This window comes from Caenorhabditis briggsae (genome assembly GCF_000004555.2).
Source record: "Caenorhabditis briggsae complete genome, chrI, whole genome shotgun sequence".
Classification (NCBI taxonomy): domain Eukaryota; kingdom Metazoa; phylum Nematoda; class Chromadorea; order Rhabditida; family Rhabditidae; genus Caenorhabditis; species Caenorhabditis briggsae.
This window is the reverse complement of record NC_013489.2, coordinates 13,234,418-13,259,109: the sequence shown is the minus strand read 5'-3', so window position 1 is coordinate 13,259,109 and position 24,692 is coordinate 13,234,418. Positions and strand designations below refer to the sequence as shown.

General features: G+C 38.4%; 4 protein-coding genes across 4 annotated transcripts in view; 1 reads left to right on the top strand and 3 right to left on the bottom strand.

Moving 5' to 3' along the window:
• The window catches only part of Cbr-ksr-2, a gene marked incomplete at both ends in the record, with an annotated part of 17,831 nt that extends 9,240 nt beyond the window's left edge, over positions 1-8,591 (bottom strand). The window contains one exon of the mRNA XM_045241439.1: positions 8,449-8,591. Coding sequence (XP_045095820.1) covers positions 8,449-8,591 — 143 coding nt within the window. The remainder of the gene's footprint in view (positions 1-8,448) is intronic.
• Positions 8,592-9,131: 540 nt separating this feature from the next.
• Positions 9,132-13,894, bottom strand: Cbr-hrp-2 (the record flags this gene model as incomplete). Its single annotated transcript, XM_002640518.1, has 8 exons — positions 9,132-9,246; positions 10,067-10,306; positions 10,974-11,425; positions 12,081-12,211; positions 12,457-12,592; positions 12,789-12,965; positions 13,215-13,658; positions 13,709-13,894. The coding sequence occupies 8 exons, from the start codon at positions 13,892-13,894 to the stop codon at positions 9,132-9,134; spliced, it is 1,881 nt and encodes a 626-aa protein (XP_002640564.1).
• A 1,298-nt stretch (positions 13,895-15,192) lies between these two features.
• On the top strand, positions 15,193-16,500 carry CBG15838 (the record flags this gene model as incomplete). Its single annotated transcript, XM_045241437.1, has 4 exons — positions 15,193-15,508; positions 15,577-15,652; positions 15,702-15,802; positions 16,346-16,500. 4 exons carry the CDS (start codon positions 15,193-15,195, stop codon positions 16,498-16,500), a joined length of 648 nt encoding a protein of 215 aa, XP_045095819.1.
• Positions 16,501-18,659: 2,159 nt separating this feature from the next.
• CBG15839 lies at positions 18,660-19,886 on the bottom strand (the record flags this gene model as incomplete). Its single annotated transcript, XM_002640520.1, has 2 exons — positions 18,660-18,845; positions 19,602-19,886. The coding sequence occupies 2 exons, from the start codon at positions 19,884-19,886 to the stop codon at positions 18,660-18,662; spliced, it is 471 nt and encodes a 156-aa protein (XP_002640566.1).
• Between the last annotated feature and the right edge of the window lie 4,806 nt (positions 19,887-24,692).

Below are 24,692 nucleotides of genomic sequence, written 5' to 3'. Positions count from 1 at the left end.
AGAAGACGTTATCACTGATTTTTTATCGATTTATTTTTTCATTTTTCTTTTTGTGAAAAATGAAGTACATTCTGAATTCCACGGCGACGTCGTCCGCATCGTCATCGGCGATACTCTGCAAAAAATAGGATACTGAAAATTGAAAATTTGGCTGAAACTGCTGAAAAAATTGAAAATTCTGAAAATTTTTTTAAAATTTTTTCCGAGATTAAATGGCTTCTATAGGTTTCCGGAACAAAAATTTAAATTTCGGATGAGNTTTTGGGCGGGGGGCTCTTCTATTACAGGTTTTACGGTATATTTCTCAGTTTTTTCGAAATTTTCTGAAATTAGAAAAACTGAAATTTTCGATTTTTTTGACAAAGAAAATTTTGAAAATTTTAGGAAATTGAAATTTTTTCAAAGTAAAAAACGCATGAAAAATCTGAAATTTTCAGTTCAAAAAACTGAAAATTGATGCTTTTTTCAAAAAAAACCATGAATTTCTATAAATTTTAGTTTCAACAAAATGCGAATTTTAATTATTTTTTTTCGGGAAAAAAACATTCAAAACTTTGAGATTTTCGGGCGTTTCATTCTGAAGATTTTCTTAAATTGTGAAAACAAAAAAAACTATTTCAAAAAGTCTAAAATCATTCCAAAAATGTTACAGATTTTTGGAATAACTAGATTTTAAAATTTTTATATCTCTTTGAATTTTTTCAAATTTTGAGGATTTTTAAAATTCTGAGTTTAAAAAAAATGTTTATCAAAAATTTTTTTTTGTCAGCTCTGTGAGCCCCCCCCCCCCCCTGAAATTTCAAATCTCGTTTTTTGTATGGTTTTTGTTTGTATTGTAAAGGATATTAATATCCTTTTAGGGTGATTTTACATTACCATAATATTTCCCCACCAGGTCATAGTCCAAGTTCCGCATTCCCATGGAGAGCACAAAGTCCAACACAGTCACGGGTGATAAGAAATCCCAGCGGGAAATCCATTAGATGACACATAGGCTGAAAAACCACATTCCCTTCTCAGCACCTCCGTTCTGTACACTCTAACATTCTCTAACACACTCTAACATTGATATTTCAGATCGTTCCGCAAGCTCCTGGAATGCCATCACATCATCGACCAGCAGCTCCGCCCCCACACCCACGGGAACGATCCATATTGTCTATTCAAAATAATCGCGCGAGTGAACGAGTAAAAATGTCTGCGTCTTTACAGCGCCTCTACAGGTTTGAGGGCTCTCTACACGTTTTTTTACTCGTTCACTCGTGCGATTGTTTTGAATAGACAATATAAATATCCCCCCTTTCGTCTATGCGAGGCCTTTTATCTTGTTTTAGATGTCTTATTATTGTTCCTGGTCTCAGACCAGTTAAATAAACCATTTGTTAAATCTATTCAAAGCGTTGAACCTTCACTGTATACTATACATTCTACAACACACAATATGTTCTGTATAATCCGATGAAATAGAAAAAAAAACAATAAAAAACAATAAAACAGCGGGGAGGATTTTTCAAAAACCAAAAAAAGAGTAATGCGATGGAAAAACAGACTTTTTGCCTATTCTACATACTTGTAATCCGGGCGTTTGCCGGGCCTTCGCGGGCCCTGCCATAATTTCTTTCAGAATTTATATTTTCGAACCAACTCAATCGGGTATGATAGACCTCCACGAGTACTACAAAACGGTATTATTAGGTTGGCGGGAAAGTCTTTGTCACTCTGTTTGTTTAATCACTGTTCTCGTATATGGAGGCTGTGTATGATATCGACTCTAGTGAATAACAAGGTGATAAGAACCTTCCATATAAACAAGTCCCCATCTCCTTCCCTGCTCCTCATCTGTAATTGAAACGATATGTTTGTTCCCACTGCTATTCACATCAGACATGTTTTGATTTACCTCTTCCTATCTCACACCACGATGAAGGATTCGGAAACTTTCTTGAAGAATGTGTACAACACACATGCCCCTCACTACAATACTATTCGCAATTGGTTCCATCGTTTCGAAAAAGATGACTTCTCGCTCGATGAAAAGGATCGCTCTGGGAGACCCCGTGAGTTGGATTTGGACAAGCTGAAGCACGCATTGCAATCGGATCCATTTCAATCTAGCCGTGAACTAGCTGTCACATTCGGAGTTCACCATAGCACAGTCCTTGAAGGTTTGAAGTCTCTTGGAATGAGAAAACTTTTTGGTCGATTCATACCTCATCACTTGACTCAAGCCAACCTTGACCGCCGAGTCGACGATTCGATTACTCTTCTCACTCTCCACGCGGGCGATCGATGGCTGGACCGGCTAATAACCGGAGATGAGAAGTGGGTCTTCTACGATAATCACCACAGGAAATCCCAGTGGGTTGGAGAAGGAGAGAGCCCACAGGATGTCCCCAAACCCGGCCTTCATCCGAAAAAAGTTATGCTCTCTGTGTGGTGGGGAGTGGACGGCGCCCCATCTACTGGGAACTTCTGCCCGAGGGCAAAACAATAACTGGAGACCTCTACACTACTCAACTACGAAACCTCAAGAAAGCAGTCGACCGTTCGGCCTTGAAAGACAAGAAAGTGTACTATCAACATGATAACGCTCGCCCACATGTTTCGAAACAAGTGAAGCAGGAGCTGATGGGATATGGATGGAATGTTCTCCCTCACCCCCCGTATTCTCCTGATCTTGCTTCTTCCGACTATTGGTTATTTGGCGATATGACACGTGCCTTCGAAGGAAGAAGCTTCAATTCCCGTGGAGCGGTCGAAGCGGCACTCAAACAATACTTTGCCTCACGCCCGGCTGGATTCTACCGCAATGGAATCCATAAATTGAGGGAACGTTGGAGACATGTTGTTAATAATGATGGACAATATAATTAATTATTCGGTTATTTTTTCTTTGAGAAATAAACTATTGAAAAAGTGACAAAGACTTTCCCGCCAACCTAATATTTGGAATGCTGTATCTTATCTATGAACAAAGTTACAGATCATAAAGTGCCTTTTCTCGCAGGGCACGCAGGCCCGGGGCGGGCCTGCTTTTTTTTTGCTCTTTTTGCTCTGTAACTCTGTTCATAGACAAGATACAGTATTCCAAATGATACCGTTTTGTAGTACTCGTGGAGCTCTATCATATCTGATTGAGTTGGTTCGAAAACATGGATTCTGAAAGAATTTATGGCAGGGCTCGCAAAGGCCCGGATTACAAGTATGCCTAGAATGTCCTATGGGGGGGGGGGGGGCTCACAGAGCTGACAAAAAAATTCAAGAATCTTAAAAATTCGAAATAAGATCTGAAAATTTTTTAAAAGGCGGTGTGCGGTGAAAAATTTTATAGTTTTATTTTGTGCAGAAATCCATGTAGATTCCCATAAAAATAAAGAAAAAATTCAAAAAAAATTCCTTCATTGAGAAAAACGGCATCGAAAAGTCAAAGTGGGATCCGGTGGCCTAGCTTCCAGGTGTGAGTTTTCTAGGCCAACTGCCGGTAAAAGCGCGCGAAATTCGAATTTTTATTGATTTTCAGTGTTTCCTCTGATGTCTTTTAAAGATTTCATTATGTTTTTGTTAATTACCTACATGGTGTATAAAAAAACCTGACAAAAATCAGAGAAAACACTGAAAATCAATAAAAATTCGAATTTCGCGCGCTTTTACCGGCAGTTGGCCTAGAAAACTCACACCTGGAAGCTAGGCCACCGGATCCCACTTTGACTTTTCGATGCCGTTTTTCTCAATGAAGGAAATTTTTCGAATTTTTTCTTTATTTTCATGGGAATCTACATGGCTTTCTGCACAAAATAAAACTATAAAATTTTTCACCGCACACCACCTTTAAATTCAGAATTTTAAAAATCCTCAAAATTTGAAAAAATTCAAAGAGATAGAAAAAATTTTAAAATCTAGTTTTTCCAAAAATCAAAATTTCAAATTTCGAAAATCCTAAAATTGAAAAACCTCTCTTTGAAATCCGATTTTTGACCTTATACACACACACACTCTCTCTCTCTCTTTCTCTTGGGACACCCCCCGAAAAGAGGTGTCAGATTTTCGATAGATATCCAATTAGAGAGAGAGAGTGCTGAGCAAAAAAGAATCATTGCTCAGCACTAATGTTCTGAAAATTTCCAAAAAAAAATTCCCAAAAAAATCTGAATTTTCAAAAATCCCAAAAATTGTCATTTTCTCTCTCTCTCTCTCTCTCTCTCAAAACCATGCATCTAGGTGTCAAATCAATCCTGTAGATGTCTAGGGTTACTGTAGTTTTCTAGAAAACCGATATTTTGGGGGTACTACCGTAACCAGATTACGGTAACCTCAAAAAACCCGTATCCTTCAGACTGTTTGAAGTTTGATATCACCGTTTCTGACAATTCTAGGCTGAAATCATCAAAAAATGGGCCAAAAATTATCAGAAACGGCTTAAAACTTCAACCAGTCTGGAAGATGGAGTTTTGAGATTTCTAAAATGGCCAAATTCGGTCGGAAAACTAACGTAGTCGTTGCTAACTGTGTTTCAGTCCCTTTCTGACGAGCGACAGTTCATTTTAGACTTTAAACCCTTCCAAAAACGGCAATTTGGCGGCATAAATCGTTTTTAAAAAGTCTCAAGTGTCGACGGAAAAGAAATCTCGTCAGGTTTCCAGGAGCAACGTGAATGAGAGGAGAGAGAATAAAAGTCCAGGTGAAAACAAATTTCATAGAAAGTTCTCGAAAAAAACACACACACACACACTTGGGTTCAAGCGAGGGGGTCAGAAAGCGCGCCCCAGTAAATTTTTCGAAAATTCTCAATTCGCTGCCGAACTTCGTTGGCTGAGTATCACAGTTTTAAACGATGAGCGAGAATACGCGCTTGATTTTTAAGAAATAGATCATGATCTAGTTCAAACCCGCGTTCATTTTGAAATTATTAAATTTCTTCTGGCCTACGAGTTTGCTGGGGCGCTTTTTCTGACCCCCTCGCCTGAACCCAAGTGCACACACACACTTTAGGTGTTGATGTCCAAGAGTAGTTCAAGATGTCTAGAAAATTCGAAATTTTCTTAAAAACTCCTTCCAGAACGTTCTAGAAGATTCTATAGTTGAAACTAGAGTTCACGAAGTTTCAGGAACTTTCCACAACTGTTCAGATAAAAATTCTCGCTATTCAATCTTCAAGGACATTCTAGGCATACCTGTAATCCGGGCCTTTTCCGGGCCTTCGCGGGCCGTGGCATAGTTTCTCTCAGAGTCAATATTTTTGGACCACCTAAGTTTGATATGATAGAACTCGACGAGTTCTACAAAACGGTATTATCTGGAATACTGTATCTTGTCTATAAACAAAGTTACAGACAAAATAGTACGAAAAAATGCAGGCCCGGCCCGGGCCGTCCGGGAAAAGCCACTTGATGGTTTGTAACTTTGTTTAGAGACAAGATACAGTATTCCAAATAGTTGCATTTTGTAGAACTCGTCGAGTTCTATCATATCAAACTTAGGTGGTCCAAAAATATTGACTCTGAGAGAAACTATGCCAGGGCCCGCGAAGGCCCGGAAAAGGCCCGGATTACAAGTATGATTCTAGGAACGTTCTGGAACGTTTTAGAACACCGCATCTGTGCATCTTTTGAGAGGGTACTGGACCCGTTATTGATCCGTCGTTTTTTGCGATTTCGACCAACACTGTTACCAATTCTCAACCAATTTGCAGCCTTTCAGAGATTCTGGGACGTTCTGAGTAGCTGGATTTCATTTTTTTTTGTTATATTGTTGGTTCCATAACCTCTAAAACCTCTTTCCAGAAACCTTCTAGCCCCAGAAAGCTCGAAATCTTGAGAGGTGGGATCTAGAAGATTCTATAACCTCTTCTAGAAGTTCTGTAAATTCTCAGTGAAATTCAAAATCCTGAAATTTGAGAATCCAGAATCTTCTAGAACATTCTAGATCTTCCAAAAACCTTTTGAAATGTCTGGGAACTACCAGAAGGTTCGAGTTCTTGAGATATGACATCGAGAAGAATTCAAACACCTTCTAGAGTTTCTAGAACCTTCTAAAATGTCTAGAATCTTCTGAAAACTCTCCCAAAGCTGTAGCTCAGCACATCCAAAGACAGGGCTACAAAATGGGCCTAATTTCGAGCGATTTAATCTTGGTCTGGTTCCAGAAGGTGCGGAACTTGGAGGTTTGCTTCCAGAAGCTCTCTAGAACGTCTAACACATTCCAAACCCCTTCTAGGACATCTAGAACTTCCCAAAAAAAGCTCTCAACGCGTCTAGAACGTTCCAGAATTTCATAGAATGTCTGGAACTTCTGGAACTGGCTCCATGGGGTTAACAATCCTGAGATTTGTAATAGAAAGATGTCTAGAAATTCTAGAACATTTAGCTCTTTTAGAACAAGCTCCAGAAGATTCAAAACTTCAACATTTGCAGTAGGAATATTTCTAGAACATTCCGAAAACCTTCTAAACCGTCTGGAACGTCTAGAACATTGTGAAAAGCTCTCAAAGCAACTAGAATATTCCAGAATCTTCTGAAACATCTAGAAGACTTGGTTTCAGAAGCTGGGGACGACTTTTAATGCTTGACATCTAGAACAAAAAAACCATCCCATAATATTCGAAGATTTGGAATCTGGAGCTTCCCCAAAAAAACCCACTTCTCATATCGGCCGCGTCTTGTGTGCTGGAAATTCAGAATCCAATCCCACGCTCGTCGGAATAACGAGATGAAGCACATGGACACCAGTTGATGCTAGAAGAATGGCTAGAAGAGGAGGAGAAGCACTTTTTTTCTCTTCTTCTTCTTCTTCTTGGTTTTGAGCCTCAAAAGGTCTTTGTGCTCTATTAAAAAGAGAGAATAGAGCAGGCAAAAATGGGCGGGGGGACCTCTCGGGGGACGTCAAAAGGCGTCGGGGGTACTTGATGAAAATGAAAAAAGAAAAGGTCAGAACAAGAGCAGAATCGAACTGTGTCGGAGTCGAACTGTCCCTAATTGGAACGCTGTTAGCCATGAGGCGCGCTTGCATTTTTCCTTAAATTATTATGCTTGTCTGAGAAAAAAAAGGTTAGATAGTATTTTTTGCAGTCTGAATACGGTAGCGATATCGAAGCGGAGAGCCTAAATAGCACACAAACGGTGGAGACGCAGACACTTTTTCTCTGCGTCTCAACCTTTTTTTCTCAGACAAACATAATAGTGACTTTTTTTCTCATTTTTTCCCCGCAAATTTTTATTTTTTCCTTTAAAAAAAATATTTTTGTTGTTTTTGTTTCCAATAAAACTGATTCGTATATATTTTTAAAGTTTTCTCAAGAAAAAAATCACTATTATGCTTGTCTGAGAAAAAAAAAGGTTGAGACGCAGAGAAAAAGTGTCTGCGTCTCCACCGTTTGTGTGCTGTTTAGGCTCTCCGCTTCGATATCGCTACCGTATTCAGACTGCAAAAAATACTCTCTAACCTTCTTTTTTTTCTCAGACAAGCAAAATATCCGATTGAGTTGGTCCAAAAATATTGACTCTGAGAGAAACTATGCCAGAGCCCGCGAAGGCCCGGCAAACGCCCGGATTACAAGTATGATTCCAGGTAATTTTGATCACTTTCAGCTCATTTTTGAGAAAATCGCTTTAAAAAGCTCCCAATAAACCCAAATTTCCAGTCCAAAGATGAAAAAGTGGCTAAAAATTGAACTTCTGATGATTTCAGGCTATTTTTAAGCTACTTTACAGGGTTTTTGACCTTTTAAAGCTCATTTTAAGCCTGTTTTAGTTTGAGAAGACGTATAAAATCCGCTAGAAGTCCAATTTTGGGGAAATTTTGCCGAATTGTTCACACATTTCACAAGGCTTTCAACGAATAATTTTTATTGCATTAAAATGTGTAGAAAATAAAAGAAAATTGATAATGGTTCTTGGTTACGGTAGTTTTCGTTCGCTTCCTCTTCCACATCCACTGTTTATCCCAATGTCCAGAATCCAGCCATTTTTGGTTTCCTTGTGAAACGAATCCTCTGAACCCAATCAAAAATGCCGAAAAATAAGCGCTCCAGTGAAATTAAAAATTCCAGAAAAATCCTTTAAAAATTGGAAAAAAACGCAAAAAAAAAAACAACAAAAACCCGAAAAAATTCGATTTTTGAAGGAACAAATGAGCTGAAAATGGCTGAAAAACTGACTAAAATCTGGGTATTTTTCAGGCTGTAAATTGGCTGAAAATCTCATTTTTTGAACCCAAATTTCATTTTTTATTTTTTCGTTGCAAACTGAAATTCGGCTGAAAATGACCAAAATATCTGGTGATTCGCTAAAATTTTTTTTCAAAAAATTCCCATTTTTCGGCTGAAATCTATTCTCAAAATTTATTTAAAAATTCGAGTTTTTAAAAATCCCAAAAATTAAAAAAAATTTTTTTTGAAAAGTTGCAATTTTTGGCTGAAAATGGCTAGAAAAATCCCAAAATTCCAATTTTTACCTTCCCCCAGTCGACGATCGCCGCCACGACAAGAACGACGTCTGGCTCATCAGGCTGAATCTGAAAATTTTGCTGAAATTCTCCGTCGATTCGTCTGAAATTCTGGATTTCCCCCACCGCTTCTTCTTCTTCTCATCGCTCATCCTCCTAAAAATTCTGAAATTTTGAAAAAAAAAATCTGAAAAAAAACGGGGGAAAAATAGGAATAAAATCTGGAAAAAATTCACATAAGAATTGAAGGGTCCTAAAGCTAAAAAATCCAAAATTTTCAGTGATTTTTTTATTATAAAATTCTCAAATTTGGAGCGAAAAATGGGGGGAAAATACTCAGGAGGGGTGGAGGAATAAAACGGTTTTTTTTTTGGAGAAAGAGAGTGGAGGGTTTAGAGAAACAGAGAGAGAGAAAAGGAGATTTCAAAGTATTCGCCAACACAAAAAATCATCAATTTTTAGGGGGTAGAAAATGGAGATTTTGACAAAAATAGTGTAGATTTTTGAGGATTTTTTGTCATTTCTACTTTCTAGAATGAGGTCGTGATTGAGAGAATAAATATAAATATGTATAAATATATAGTAATTTTGAGTCTTTTTAACTTAAAAAGACCACAAAATTGGGGGAAAAGAGGCGAAAAATAATAATTTAAAAGTGAAAAATCGAAATTTTAAGAAAAAGAAGGGGAAATTTAGAAAGTGCTCATGTTGACGTCGGCCGAGAAGTCTGGCTTTCCGTTATCTCTCTTCGACGCCGGTCCTCCGCGCCCATCTCCTGGCCGCTTTCCGCGTCCCCTTCGGTTTGCCCTGAATTCAATTTAGAACCGTTTAGAAGCATATTTATATGAGAAATCAGATGGTTTTTCGAGTTACAATGTGTAGAAAATCATGTAGATTCTTATAAAAGTTAAGAAAAATCGAAAAATTGGGAAAAATCGCTCAAAAAGCTCCCGAAAATCCAAATTTCATAGATTTTTGGAATTTTTAAAGGGATTTTCATGCAAAAAAAAACCAAAAATCGTCAAAATCTGGACATCCGGATACACAGAAAGACAATTTTTCTATAAATTTTCGGCTCAAATTCTTCCAAAAATTGGCCTCCAAATGTTTTTTTTTTCATATTTTCAGCCTGTTTAAGAACAATTTTTGTGAATTTAAGGGTAATTTTAGGGGATTTCGAATCATTTAAGGCGTATTTTCAGCTGGAAAACTTGGAAAAACCTCGAAAAATTGCTTCAAAAATCTCCCAAAATCCGAAATTCGAAGGTCCCTTTCTTCGATTTTTCGGCGAAATTTGTAGACTTTTTTTGGTTTTCCAGCTATTTTTTTTCAGAATTTCAGACGAAAAAAAAGCCGGGAAAATCGAAAAAGAATCTGAAAAATAGCAAACAACCCTGAAAAGGTCCAAACATTTCGCCGAAAAATCGAAGAAAATCCTCTGAATTTGGATTTTTTGAATTCTCTCTGTATTTTTATGTGAATCTACATAATTTTCTACATAATTTAATGCAATTTAGGGTCATATCTCGCCCCTAATTTGGGCTATGGGCCTAGAAATGCCCTTAAATCTGTCTCAAAAGCAATTCTACATTTCGAAATCCCCATTTTGCCCCACTCCCATACTTACATTCCACCGCGTCCACCGCTCTGTGGTCCTCCACGGAAGCCGCCGGCTCCACCTCGCGGCGATCCACGTGCTCCGCCTCGGAATCCCCCTTGTCCTCCACCGTATCCACCATAGCCTCCTCCAAAGTCTCCATAGGCTCCTGGTCCACCGTAACCGCCACCATAGCCTCCGTATCCCATCTCGTTACCGTAACCACCGCCACCCCATGGCATTGGCATGTCGTAGCCGCCGTTGTTGAAGCTGGAATTTGTTGGGTTTCAGAGTGAAAACTGATAAAACCCCTGTATTAGAAGGGCCCTCCGAAGATGTCTGGGAGATCTAGAACCCTTCTAATACAGCTTTAAGAGCGTTCTAGACTCTGAAAACTCGCTGAAACCATATATGTCTCGAATTCATGAACGAAAGACAACAATTCTGACGAGCTAAAAAATTAACAGGGCGAGTACGGTAGATAATTTAATAAAGCAAAAAAGAAGTTTTCCCTTCGGGAGAAATTTTTTGATGAGGTAAGAATTCTCCCCCAATTTTCTGACGAGGTAACGTTCATGCCCATTCGTTTTTTGATACATGTATGGCTGAAACGGGAAATTTTGAATTTCCGAGGCTCAAAAATCGATATATCGTAAAAACCAGTATTAGAAGGGCCCTGTTTTGAGTATTCTAGTCCCTAAAAACCCGGAATTTCGAATTTCAGCGTTTTGAAAATCGTTATATCGTAAAAACCTGTATGAGAAGGGCACTCCGAGGCGGGCCTGGAGATCTAGAAGCCCCGATTCTAATACAGGTTTTACGGTATTCTGGGCTCCTAAAGGTGAAAAATTATAATTGAGAGGGAAAAACGATAATACCTGTATTAGAAGGGCCCTTTCATGCAGGTTCTACACTATTCTAGGTTCCAAAAACTCACTGATTCTGGAAGAATTGTCCCTGATTATTGTATTGGTTTCCACCTCCACGATTCCAGTTACCGCCGCCACCACGTCCTCCATGGTGCTGTCTATCGTTTCCACCACCATAATTGTTTCCACGCCCACGCATCGACGGCTTCTTCTTCTTCTCCTGTGGCGGCTTGGCCAACGACGCCTCCACAATCGTTCCCTCGAGATCCTTTCCATTCCACTCTTCCATCGCCTTCACACAGTCGTCACGCTCGTTGAAATGAATGAATGCGTAGTCTTTGACCTTCTTGACACGATCCAGACTCGCGTACTCTTTGAATAGCTCTGTCAACTTCTCCTCGGTGACCGCCTCCTTTATGTTACGGATGTAGAGCACTTTCACTTTGGACATTGTGTCCGCGTCTGGCTCGTCTTGGTGCTCGGCCCAATCGACATAGACGTCGGCGTTGAATGGACGGATCTGGAATCGAAATTGTTAGTGAAAAACGCTTAAAAACAGTAGAAAATCACATAAATCAGCTAAAAACGCATTTTTGGCGCCAAAAATCAAACAAAACGCTTAATCCGCGCTGAAATCAATTTAAAACGGTCCACTCTCGTTTTCAAGCTCGATCAAACTTCAGAAAACGCAATTTGGCTTAAAAACAGGAAAAACGGACTGAAATTCGCTAGAAAAAAAAGCTGGGGCACTATCAGAATCGCTTAAAAAAGCTTTTGAAGCCCCAATATCCATCGAAATCACTCAAATCTCGCTTTTAAGATTCGAAATGCTCTATTTTTGACCAAATTGATGGTTTTATGAGTAAAATCCCATTGAAAAACACTCAAAAAATAGTAGAAAGTCACTCTGATGGCCTAAAAGCAATGTAGACAAGTAGCAAAGTTCAGAAAACGTATTTGGTTCAAAAAATTGAAAAAGTACCGGGGTTCGCTAGAAAAAAAGCGCGTAGACTATAGAAATCGCTTGAAATACGCATCTAAGGTGCCAAAATCTCTCTAAAATTGTTCATCAAAAAAACAAATTTGGCTGCTGAAATCAACTGAAACGCATTTTAGATGTTAAAAACGGCCAATTCTCTCGCTCTTCTAGGCTCAAAATTCCTCTCAATGTTTACCTTATGCTGAGCAATCTTTCTCTTAATATCCGACGCGGTCTTGTGATCAATGAAATCGACGAAGCAGAATCCGCGATTGCGTATCTTCTCGTTGTCCGGCACCGAGTACACAATGACGTCGGTTACGCCCTCTGAAAATGACAAATTAGCTCCGAAAATGGTGAAAAATGCTGAAATTTCGAATTTCAGAATATAATTTTTGAGATGCAGCATTCACAAAAAAATTAATCAAATCTGAAAAAATGGATTAAACAAAAAAAATTCAAGACCACGATCACAATAAGAATTTCTTCGCCATTCATATATCATTTTTATTCTTTTTTTTTGGCTGGAAATATACATAAAAAAATTTCGAAAAAATGGGAATAATCTGTACCTGCATGAGTCTTGAGCTCTTCAAGAATTTCATCTTTAGATTTCGTCTTCGGAATATTTCCCAGAAAAAGGCGAGTGTTAGCGATCGAAATGTTCACTTTGAGGGTTTTTCCAGGCGAAAGTTCGTGGCCGTCAAACTAAACGAAAAAAGAGCTGATTTTTGAGTCGGAAAAGGCGTTTTTCGGGGTTCTAGACCACACCAAAATGCAACGCATATAGGATATCGGTTTCCAGAATAAAAGATATATAGCTTATCTCATATCTATAGAATCCCTAGAGCCAGAGCTTCTGGTCCAGAAGCTCCTCAACAAGTCAAAAAACCAAGAAATTTACCTTTTTGGCAGCCGCAGCGGCGTCTTCCTTGTTGCAATAGGTGACGAAGGCGTAGCCACGAGACGCTCCGGTCATTGGGTCCATCATCAGACGGAGATCATACACTTTTCCGGATTCAGCGAACAGCGGGAGCAGTTTGTCCTCGAAAATGTCGTTGGGGATGTGGCCGACGTAGATCTGCGAAAAAAAATAATTATGGAGGGTCTTTGTAAGAAAATTAGGAGGTCGCAGGGCTTCAAAAAGTGCAATTTAACACTATTCCGAGCTTTTTAGGCTGTTTTCAATAGGTAATCTGGTATTCTGAAAGCCATTTTCGGGCTATTTTGACGCATTTTTCGAACTCTGTTAAACAAGCTTGCCAGAATACCGAAACTGCCCTCGGAAAGCTCTTAAACTGACGCTACAACTGAAAATTCTATCTGTTACCTCGCAGGATCCTGTAGGTCCCGTAGCTGGTCCATCCCACTCTGGCGGTGGTCCTCCGACCTTTCTCTGTCCAATGGTAACCTCCAAAGGATATCCAGTCTCCTCCAACAGCTTCTTCATAACCTCCAATTCTGGTCCCTGAATCAGTTTTCCTGAAGTCACGGCAGCCGCGCCTTGGTGACGGCAACGATCCTTGAAGGAGCGAATCAACGAGGTGACGTAGAGTGACTTGGTGGTAACTCCAAAAAGCTCCGACTTTTGGATTTCCGAGAAAATGAATTTGGCCTGGTCGACGCTCACCGAGTTGATGATGTCGACGGCGCGCTCGTCAAGATCTTCTGGAGTCAAAAGTCCTGAATCGTAGATTTCGCAGATGACTTCAGCGACGGGCTGTTTCATCTTGAGACCGATAAGCTTTTGGTAGTTCTCGTTTTCGGCGTATTTCTGGAAAAAATCGGAATTTGGTATGAAAAAAAGAGGGAAATGGAGCTTACACTTGGCTCAGAGCTTCCATTTTCTGGTTTCGCACCGTTGGACTCTTCTGGAGCGGCTGTGGCTTCGGCGTCAGTAGCAGCTGGAGCGGCTTCTTCGGCTGCTGGAGCGGCATTCTCGACGTCTGTGGCCGGCTGTTCGGCGACTTCTGTCTCTTGTTTTACTTCTTGTTTGACTTCCTCACTCATGATGGAAGGTTCTGGAAAAAATTGAATTTTTGAGCAAAAAGAAGTTCAAAATTCGAGAAAAAAGGAAAAAATCGATAGAAAACCTAAATTAGCGGAAAAATATGGATTTTTCAAGACATTTTTGACTAAACATAGGGCCACCAATCAAAGAAAGCATGAAAAAACACCAGGACATTGAAAAAATTGCGAAAATCCCGCCTTTTTTGAAAAATATACCGTAGGCTTTGAAAATTCGAATTTTCCTAGTTCCGACCCAATTTTTCGAATTTTCCACGGATTTTCGGGTGACAATACCCGAAAAATCGATATTTTCACCCGAAAATCACCCTAGCAACATGAGAAATCGATAAAAACGCGCCTGGAAAGTCAAAAGAACGCCTTCAAATTCGAATCGAACGGCGGCAAACTCAAAATCGAAGCCCGGCGAGCGTCTTCGTGACGAGATATCTTTTCCAAAATGAAAGATGCGCCTTTAACCCCGCGCGTCTGCGTCTCTCGCGTTCCACCGCACACCGCCGTTGTTCCCTCGCCGCGCGTCGCGGCTGCGTTGCGGCTCGTGCCGTCCTTGGCAGATGGCGTTCAAGTGCTCCTAGCTATGAAGACGTCGAACGGGAGAGATGGAAAGCAAAGAAAAGGGAAAGGAAGGCTATTGAACGAAGGGATAAGACGAGAGAGCATGGGAAATTGAGAGGTATTAGAGAAATTGGACCGAAGAGAGGAGGAAAAGTGCATTTATTATTACTGTGGGCCTGGCAAGAAGGCGTCTGATGAGCAGATGGACTGGGAGGATACGAATGAGATGGGATTTGCATGTAAAAGCAAGAGAAAATAAGTATATACGAGCGAAACGGAGATAAAAAAGGCGTTGTTAGGAAATTTTGAAGCATGCGCCTTTAATACAGTACTCTGCACAATTTTTTTTGAATTTTGGTGAGATTTTCATGAAAAGTTCTGAAATTTAAGCAAAAGAATGATTTTTTCTGATGAAAATCTACGATTTTTTTAAAGTTTTTTTCAGTTTTATTTATTGAAAACCAAGAAAAGTGGCCTGAAAATAATTTTTACGATCAAAATGATTACTGTAGAAAGTTTTGAAGCATGCGCCTTTAATACAGTACCCACAAAAGCCAAGAAATAAGTGTGCGATGGCGCTGCGCCGCCGCACTGTTTTGTGGGCGGAGCCTAGTGATTTTGCGCGGTAGTTTGAATAGAGAGGCTCAATTTTCATCGATTTTCTTCGTTTTTTCGCTATTTTTCCTCGATTTTTTCTATTTTTTTTCAGATTTTCAGATAAAACAATGAAATCTATTCGAACTACAAACATTACAACCTCCAAAGCGGTCCTCAAACCCGCCCCCCGGCATGTGATTCTCGGAAAAAAGCGTCGGAGGGGAAATCTTCGAGATGCCGACATTTTTTGCGACTTTTTGATGTCTTTCTGCCACGTGGCAATGGATAGATGCTCTCCGAACACTGAAGAATGGCGAAAAATAAAGTTTGGACCGGATTATGAGCATTTAAAGTGTCCGGATGAGCGATTTGAGAAATATGTGGAGGAAAATTGTCAATTGGCGGAGCAATACATTGCATCGTCGAGATTACATGCTTTTGAAGGTTAATTGGGGCTAAAAATTGATTTTTCAAGAAATTTTTTTTTTCAAAAATCCTGAAATTTTTTCCAGTCTGCATGGTGACACCGTCTGAAACGCAACTTATTGGCTTTCGCATCACACTCGCTCAGCTAGACTATCCGGAATGGTACCTGAAAGAATTTTCAGCCAAAAAATCGAAAAATTCAAATTTCCAGCCGCCGCGTTCGAAACATTTATGCGAAATTTGCGAAAATTCTAGAAGCTGTTCGAACGCTGAAAATTACAGAAGAGTTGGACGCAATGATGCGGTCGTGTAGTGAGTCTTGGCCTAAAATTGGTGAAAAATTGATTTTTATCGATTTTACCGTAAATTCTCACATTTTATCAAAAATTTCGACTTTTTCGTATTACTTACAGCTAGTTTTTCAAAAATTGCATCATTTTTCCCTTTAAAATTTCAATTTAAAGCCAAAATCCACCAATTTTCATCTAAAAATAAAATTTAAAAACTTGCTCGTAAAATCCGGCACATTCTCCGGTGTGCACTGTGAACATGCACAGGATGCGCAGCACCTTACGAGCAAATGCTAGATATGGGCGGTTTAGGAGTTGTGTGTTGAATTTCAGTCATTTTAGGGCATTTTTTGCTGAAACTTACTGAATTTCTGTTGAAAAATCGAAATTGAAGAAAAAATTCGACCCAAAAATGTCCGAAAAATAGTTTTTAAGCACAAAAATCCAAGATTTTTCGAAAATTTGTCAATTTTCATCCTAATTTTCGCTGTAAAATTGGAATTTATGGGAAAAAAGATCGAATAATTCGAAATTAATGTCAAAAATTCAAATTTTTTGAATTCAGAATATCGTCCTCGCATCCGTATGCTCACTCGCCTTCGTTCCGAATCCAAACGAAAATCGGACAAATCCAAGGCGGGAGATTCAAAAATTTCGGTCCCGATCGCCAATTCGTTTCCTCTTATCCATAATTTGCTCTCTTTTTATGCTTTTATGTAAATAATTTTTTGAATTTATGTACCTAAAAATCTGAAAATTGACAAAAAAAACACGAATTCTAGATCACAAACCGTTTATTATTAAAGTCTTTTGAAGTGATTTTCGCACTTTTTCTAGGAAAAAGTGCTCATTTTCATCACTTTTTTAGGCTGTGATCTTTGATTATTTGATTGAAAAAATTGATTTCAGTGCCAAAAAAAGCTACAAATCCGGGTTTGAATCGACAGATGGTAAATGAAAAAAAAACCTGGAAATGCGGCAAAAAACACATCCAAAATCAATGAAAAAAAAACCGAAAATTTCCGGGAAATCGCAATTTTTCGAAAATTTGAAAAAATTGAAATTCCTTTCCCAGGAAAATTCTCAATTTCGGGTGGGGACTTTTTGAGAGGGGGGGGGGGGAGAGAGTGGGGAAAACGGAGAGAGGGAAAAGAAAAAAAGAGAGGGGGTGGGGAATGCGAAAAAACCATCGAAATCGAGATCGAGGGGCGGGGACTCGCAGCAAATTTAGAAAATTAAGGCTTCAAAACAAAAACGATTGGAGGGAAATAGGGGGATAATTCGAGATAGATATTATAGTGAGATAGAATATAGGAAAGAAAATGGGAGAAAATCGGGTAATTTTAGGCGAAAAATCGCATTTTTTGAGCAAAAAATCACCAAATTCCGAGAGCCAGCTCGGATTTTCCGAAATTTTAGGCTAAAAATCAACGTTTTCAGTCAATTTTCTGGCTTAAAATTCAGATTTTTGACTCAAAAAGTCAATTTTTAGCTTGAAATTTCTCGATTTTTCAGCATTTTTCGGCTTAAAATCGATTTAAGGCTCAAAAAATCAACTTTTCAGTCAACTTTAGAGCCCATAATTCAGATTTTTGGATAAAAAATTTTAAAAAATCAACTTTTTCAGTCAATTTTTGGCTAAAATTGCTCAAAATTTTCGTTTTTTCAGCTCAAAATCACTCAAAATTCTCCCATTTTTTGTAGAGAGACTAGATATTAAGAAAAATAAATGGGGCAATCGAGGTAATTCTGGGCGTTCGGGATCGGGAAAAAGAGGATTAAATGATAAGAAAAAAATCAATAGCCGGGAGATTATCGAGATGGGAAAAATAGAGAGGAATAGAGAAAAAAAAACTAACAAGAAAAAACTAATAGTGTGGAAAATTGAGAGAGAGAGAGAGAGAGAGAGAGAGAGGGTGCTAGAGAAGACAAAATTCAGATAAAGATAGTAGAAAAAAGGGGCGGGGCTTAGCGAGAGTGGGAGCACGAAAATCACCTGAATAGGCCGATTTTCAGCGCAGCAGGCCACGCCCACTTTGACCCCCAAAAATGAGATTTAGGGTTAGAGAGATAGGAGAGGGAAAAGAAAAATAAAAAAACAGGGAACACGACCCGCTCCAAAATCAATTTTTGAAATTGGGAACGCATTCACAAGAGGCGGGAATTTCAAATTTTTTGCATAAATGGCCTGGCGGGAAATGCAGAAAATTTGAAATTTCCAAAAAAAATACAAAAAAACAGGGAAAACTCATAGTGTGGGACAACAATCCAATATGTACAGGAAAATTATCACGGGATGGGGGGGGGGGGGGGCAACAAAGTGGGCGGAGCCTAAATCTTCAATTTCGGGGGGAAACGTGGGTGGAGGGCCTTTGAGAGGGGGTGGGGGAAAATGCGCTCCATTGCACATAGTTAAACAATAGAAAAAAATGCACAAGTAGATCAAATTTTCAAGGGGGCGGGGCCTATCTATACACAGAAAAATGTTTCAGCAGAAAAAGAGTGTTTCTGAACCAATTAGCACACAGGGAGAGGGAGAAAAACCGGGGGATTTGATCCCCGAGACAAGAAAAAATGGGCAATTTTTGAATTTTTTTTTCTTGGGCGGGAAATTTGAATTTTTCGAGAAAAAATCTCAATTTTCAAGCAATTTTGAGCTTAAAAATTCAAATTTCCCTCCAACAAAAACGAATCCAAAAATTGCAAAAAAAAAACAATCGAATTCTTAGAGCATGAAAAATGTAAGGATGAATGAAGCCAGAATATGAATAAATTTGAGTTTTGTGGTGTGTGGAAATTTCTGAAATTTTTCGAGAGAAACAAAACGCAAAGTTCAAAAAATTCCAGAAATTTCCAGAAAATGAAAAAGAGAAAATTCTCTACGCGGACGCGACGGCGGCGATGAGTTGAAGTGGACAGACGCGGAGGCCGGCATCTCGAAGCGCCTTTTCTGATTGCTCAGCATAGTTTTGGAGAACTGGCGATGGCGATTCAGAAGACGTCGATGATGACATTGAGATGGCGGACGATGGGCGGGAGAGAGTGGCGTCCGATGGAACAGACAACTGGAAATTTTTTGGAATTTTAAGAAAATCTCGATTCTGGAGGCCTAAAAATCGCAAATTTTTGAATAAAACTGCATATCTTGTATATTTTTATGTTTCTAATGTTTATTTTTCGAATGTTTCACCTAATAAGCCATTTTTATCGCGAAAAAACGACGAAAATCCATGAATTTAAAGACTTAAGCTTTTGCGCGGGAGGTCTGATGCATTGGACGTGATGCACCGTACGATGCGCAGGATTTTTCGCGCAAAACTTTTTGGGTCAATTTAGGAATGAAAATTGGAATTCCAGTGGTTTTAGATGAAAGTTCAGGGAGATTTCAATGAAAAATTGCTTTTTTTCACCTAAAAACCCATTTTTATAACAAAAAACCGGAAAAACTCGACGCATTTTGGGCCAAGTTTTTTTTTGAGTCAATTACGGCAGGGAAATGGGAATTTCAGTAACTTTCGGATGGAAATTCCGGTAGATATTGATTTCGCCAACTTTTTGATCCTAAAAACCTATTTTCAAGTGAAAAAACGACCAAAATAGATGAATTTTAGGCCAGAAGCCGTCTGAAAAGCTTTGCGCGTAAGCTATGATGCATTGTACGTGATGCACTGTAGGATGACCGGGATTTTACGCGCAACTTTTTAGGTAAATTTTTGGAGGATTTTCGGCTGGAAAAGTGATTTTCAGATGGATTTTCGGGATTTTTCGATGAAAAAATGAATTTAGAGCTGATTTTCCTCCTAAAATCCGCAATTTCCAACCTTATTAAGCCATTCCAACGGCGGCAACGGAACATTTCTAGCCGATGGCGATGAGCAGATCGATGACGATGCGAACGAGACAACCGATTGTGGGCTCGCGGAGAGAGCCTTTCGTTGCTGTTGCTGCTGACGTGGCATTGTCAGCTGTTGTCCTTGCGGCGGTGTTCGTTGTCCTCCATTGCCACGTGAATGTCTGGAGCCACCGGAATTCCGGGATGGAGTCGTTGGAAGCTGTGGAGCTGCATTGCTGCCACTGGCACGTGATGACGAAGTCGGAGTATTCATGATTGAATAGATGAGGGTTGGGTTATGAGTTGATTTGTTATACAAAAATCTTCTTGGAGAGTTTCGGATCTTACAGAACTACACCGGGAGCAAAATAGTAACCCGAAGGTTATGTGATGCTAATGATAGACCGTTGGATCTGCAAAAAATCATGATTTTTGGGGGAAAAGTTGGGACAAATCGGAAAATTCAGGCGAAACTTAAAAAAATAGAATTTCGAGAAAAAAATGGAAAATTGTTGAATTTTAGCGCTGAAAATTGAGGATTATAGGCTTTTTAGAGACCATTTGCAGCTGATTGATGCTTTAAACTCTTGAAAATCACTCAAAATTAACAAAACTGACAAAAATAGATTTTTCCGGAAAAATCTGAAATTCTCGACTAAATTCGAACTTTCTCTAGATTCTCCTCTAATAAAACATTTATTCTTCTGTATTTCTATCATTTTTCACTTAAAAACTCCATTTTTAGGCGAAAAAACCACAAAAAACGATGAATTTTGGGCCAGAAGCCGTCATCGCCTCACGTGATAAGCTTTTGCGCGGGGGATATGACGCATTGTACGTGATATCACGTGAAACGTGATATACACGTAGGATGCGCGGGATTCGACGCGCAACAATTTTTTGGGTCAATTTCGGGATTTTTGACTGAAAATGGGGGATTTTCAGGGGTTTTCAGAGGGGGATTTCGGGAAAAATGGATAAATAAATTAATTTTGAGTGGAAAATATGTGAAAATCTAGGAAAAAATCGAGAAAATAGCTGAAAATCGGGAAAATTCGAAAAAATCCCAAATTCAAATTTTTCAGTTAAAAGGCACATGATAATGGAGATTTAAAGCTTAAGACTGGTACAGGAAATTAGAATTTTCCAGAAAAATGAAAGAAAAATAGAAAATTTTCAATAAATTCAAAAAAATCTGAGAAAATCAAAATTTAAGATTTTCGAGTCAAAAGAAGCATTCTAAATGGGAATTCGAGGCCTAAAATCATTTAAAATTTGAGAAAAGTTTTAGAACTTAAGGAAAATATGCGAAAATTTCTAGAAAATTTGGATTTTTTAATTTTTCGCAAATTTTCTGAAAATGCGGGTTAGGGGTGGAGCTTAGCTTGTTGAAATTCAGCGCAACATTTGCTGAATGTTACGAAATTAGGTCCCAAAATTCTAGCACAAAAAAAACCCGAAAATTATTGCGAAATCCACTAATTTCCCCCCCTTTGCTGTCACCTGGGTGGTCCAATTAAAGGGGGATTACTGTATGGTATTGCTCATTTTATCGCCATGTGCGATCTCTAGGAGGTGAAGACACAGAAAATTGATTTTTTTTTGTGTCTTTTGAGAAGAAGACAAGGCAGCAGCAACGGCGGCGTCACGAGTGTGGCGACCGCGACGCGCGTACGCAACGCGCGAGAGAGTATAGAAATAGAGGAGAGCGGGTGTTTATGGCTTCTTCTTCTTCTTTTTGATGGTTGGATGGGGGAGTCGGGCGGCTTGGGGAGAGGCCAAGGACAAACAGGTGGGTGAGAGAGTAGGAGGAGGAGAGACGCAGAGAAAGGGAGAGGGGACAGAGAAAAAGTGACGTAATTCACATGGCAAGTGAAAATAAAGGAAAAAAAACAGAGAAATGGGTATCTTGTGGGACCGCCCGTCTATGACCGGCGGTCCCAAATATCAGCTGACTTTGGGGAAAGTTTTCTAGAACTTTCGGAACTTTTTTTCCTAGAAAGAAGTCCCAAGCAGCTGATTGTAAGGGAAATGAAAATTCTAGGATTCTGAGATTCTGAAAATCAGAGAATTCAGATTCTTAGATTTCAAGATTACGATTTTGGAAAATTCCGAAAATTCCGAGATTCGAAAATTCTTAGATTTCAAGATTCCTAGATTCTGAGATTCTGAATTCAAGAATTCTATGATTCTGGAATTCTGAGATCCTTCGATTGTTAGACTCGGAATTTTCGAATTTTTAAGATTTAGAGAGACTGAATTTTGGAAATTCTGAAATTCCTAGATTCCTGGTTGCTTAGATTCTGAAATTTCAGGATTTTGGGTTCCAGAAGTTTTAAAAATCTGAGATTCTGCAGATTTCATATTCTTAGATTTTCAGGTTTTTAGATTCTGAAATCCTAAGAAATTCAACAATTCTAGAAATCCAAGATTCTGAAATTTTGAGATTTTCAGATTCTGGGACTCATTGATTCGTACATTCTGGGAATCTTGGATTTTCAGATTCTTAGATTTTGAGATTCTAAACTTTTTAGACTCTCAATTTTAGAATTTTTGAGATTCTGAAATTCTCAAGATCTTGAAATTCTAAGATTCCGAGATTCTCAAATTCCTAGATTCCTGAATTCTAGGATTCCTAGATTCTTGGATTCTAAGATTCTAAGGATTTCGAAATTCTCAAGATCTTAAAAATCTAAAATTCTGAGATTTTCAGATTACTATAATCCTAGATTCTTGGATTCTAAGATTTTCAAATTCTAAGATTCCTGGATTTTGAAATTCCGAGATTCTCAGTTTTTAAGATTCTGAGGTTCTGGGATTCCTAGATTCTGAGATTCTAACATCCTGGAATTCCAGGATTCTTAGATTCTAGAATTTGGAGATTTCAAGGTTCTAAGATTCTTAAACTCCTGGATTCTGGGATTTTCAGATTCTGAAATTCTGGGATTCTAAAATTCCTAAATTCTCAGATTTTGGGATTCTGGGATTCTCAATTCCTAGATTCTAAAATTCTGGAATTTCGAGAATCCGAAGATTCTGAATTTCTAGGTTCCTGAATCCCTAAATTCTCAAGTTTCTGAAGTTCTAAGTTTCCGAAGTTCCGAATTCTTGGGTTACGGATATTCTAATATTCCGAGTTTCTGAGATTCTGAAGTTGCGGAATTCTAAAAATCCGAGGCTCTGGAATTATGAGATTTTCAGATTCTTAAAAAATCAGACCATAAGAATCACCTGATTTTCCGAAATTTCTTATTGCTAACACAGCAAAAAAAGAAAGTGATTCGGCCAGAACGTTAACGGCTAGCAATAAGAGAACATTGTGACAACGAATCATTGATAAGAAATGATAAGAGCATTACTAGGCATCGAAAGGAAGAGAGAGAGAGAGAGAGAGAGAGAGAGAGAGTAGGTGGACTTGAGAGACGCAGACATTGGCTTAAAAAAAGGAAAAAAATCGGCGAGGAAAATTTTCAATATTTGGGGATTTTTTGAAAATTCATTAGACACGGCCTCGCGGAAGGGAACCTAGATTTAAAAACTGGAAAGCGCGCCAATTTTGGACGCGTTGCGCGGTCGCGTCGCGGCTTTTCGGTGAGTAGCGACTCAACAACGCTTAACTTCACGTTTTTTTCAAAACATGTTTTGAAATTTTCGAATCTGGCACGCAGCCAACTTTTGTGTGCGACGAAGCGCGCGTTTTTCAGGTTCCCAACCGCGATGCCGTGATTAGAATCATATTTTGTAAAATAGGAACATCGGAACATTGAATTTTTAGGAAAATTTCAATTTTTGGAAATTGGATTTTTTGGGAAAATTCAATTTTTTCCATTGAATATCTTTTTATCAATTAATTAAAGAACAGCAGAGCAAGAAGACAAGTGGAAAACACCCAGAAAAATAGGAAAAAAAAAATGTTTTGGCGGAGAATTCAAATTTTCGAAAAAAAAAAGGTTTTCAAGAAATTTGAGAAAATGCGCTCTAATGCTAAAAGCCAAATTCGTTTTTTTTTCAAAAATTTGGAATCTTAAACGCTATAATACATTGAATTTTCCTATTAAAAATTCGCTGAGAACTCTCAAAAATTCTTTAAAATCTAATTTTTTGAAAATTCCAAAAAAAATATGGAAAAAAAGAGAATTTTCTAGAAAAAAAAAACAGAAAACAGGACGAAAAAAAGGACCTTGTGTGCATATAAAAAAGAGGAAAAAAATAGGGAAAAATCTAGAAAAAATGGGGGAAAAATGGGGAAATTTGGGGAAAATTCGACTGATTTTTGGAATTTTTTGGCTCAAAATCGATGGTTTTAGGCTCAAAATCGAGGTTTTTAGGCTCAAAATATGCTTACCGTAAAACCTCTAATAGAACGACACCCGGATCGTCCACTTTGAGCCTATATATCTCATTTTCTTTTGAAAGATATCAAAAAGTGGTTAACTAGTAAAATGTAAATTCGTGTTTTCGGGTGTTTTAATGCTGAAAATTAAGACTTTCAAGCTGTTGTTGAGTCAAAAATCGGTTTTTGAAAGGTTTTTTTGGTTCAAAATGAGCAATTTTTGAGCCGAAAAGCCTGAAAATTTGGCTTTTTTAATGCTGAAAATTTGGAATTTTCAGCTGTTTTTAATCCTTAAAAAAATTGAAAAAAAGCTAATGTTTCAGTTAAAAAAGTGCTTTTTTGACCCAAAAAATCCAAAAAAAGCTGATTTTTCATTTTAAAATACCGTAAAACCTCTAATAGAACGACACCCGGATCGTCCACTTTGAGCCTATATATCTCATTTTCTGTGAAAGATATCAAAAAGTGGCTAACTAGTAAAATGTTGCTGATATCCTGATAAACATTTTACTAGTTAACCACTTTTTGATATGTTGCTGATATCCTGATAAACATTTTACTAGTTAACCACTTTTTGATATGTTGCTGATATCCTGATAAACATTTTACTAGTTAACCACTTTTTGATATGTTGCTGATATCCTGATAAACATTTTACTAGTTAACCACTTTTTGATATCTTTCAAAAGAAAATGAGATATATAGGCTCAAAGTGGAGGATCCGGGTGTCGTTCTATTAGAGGTTTT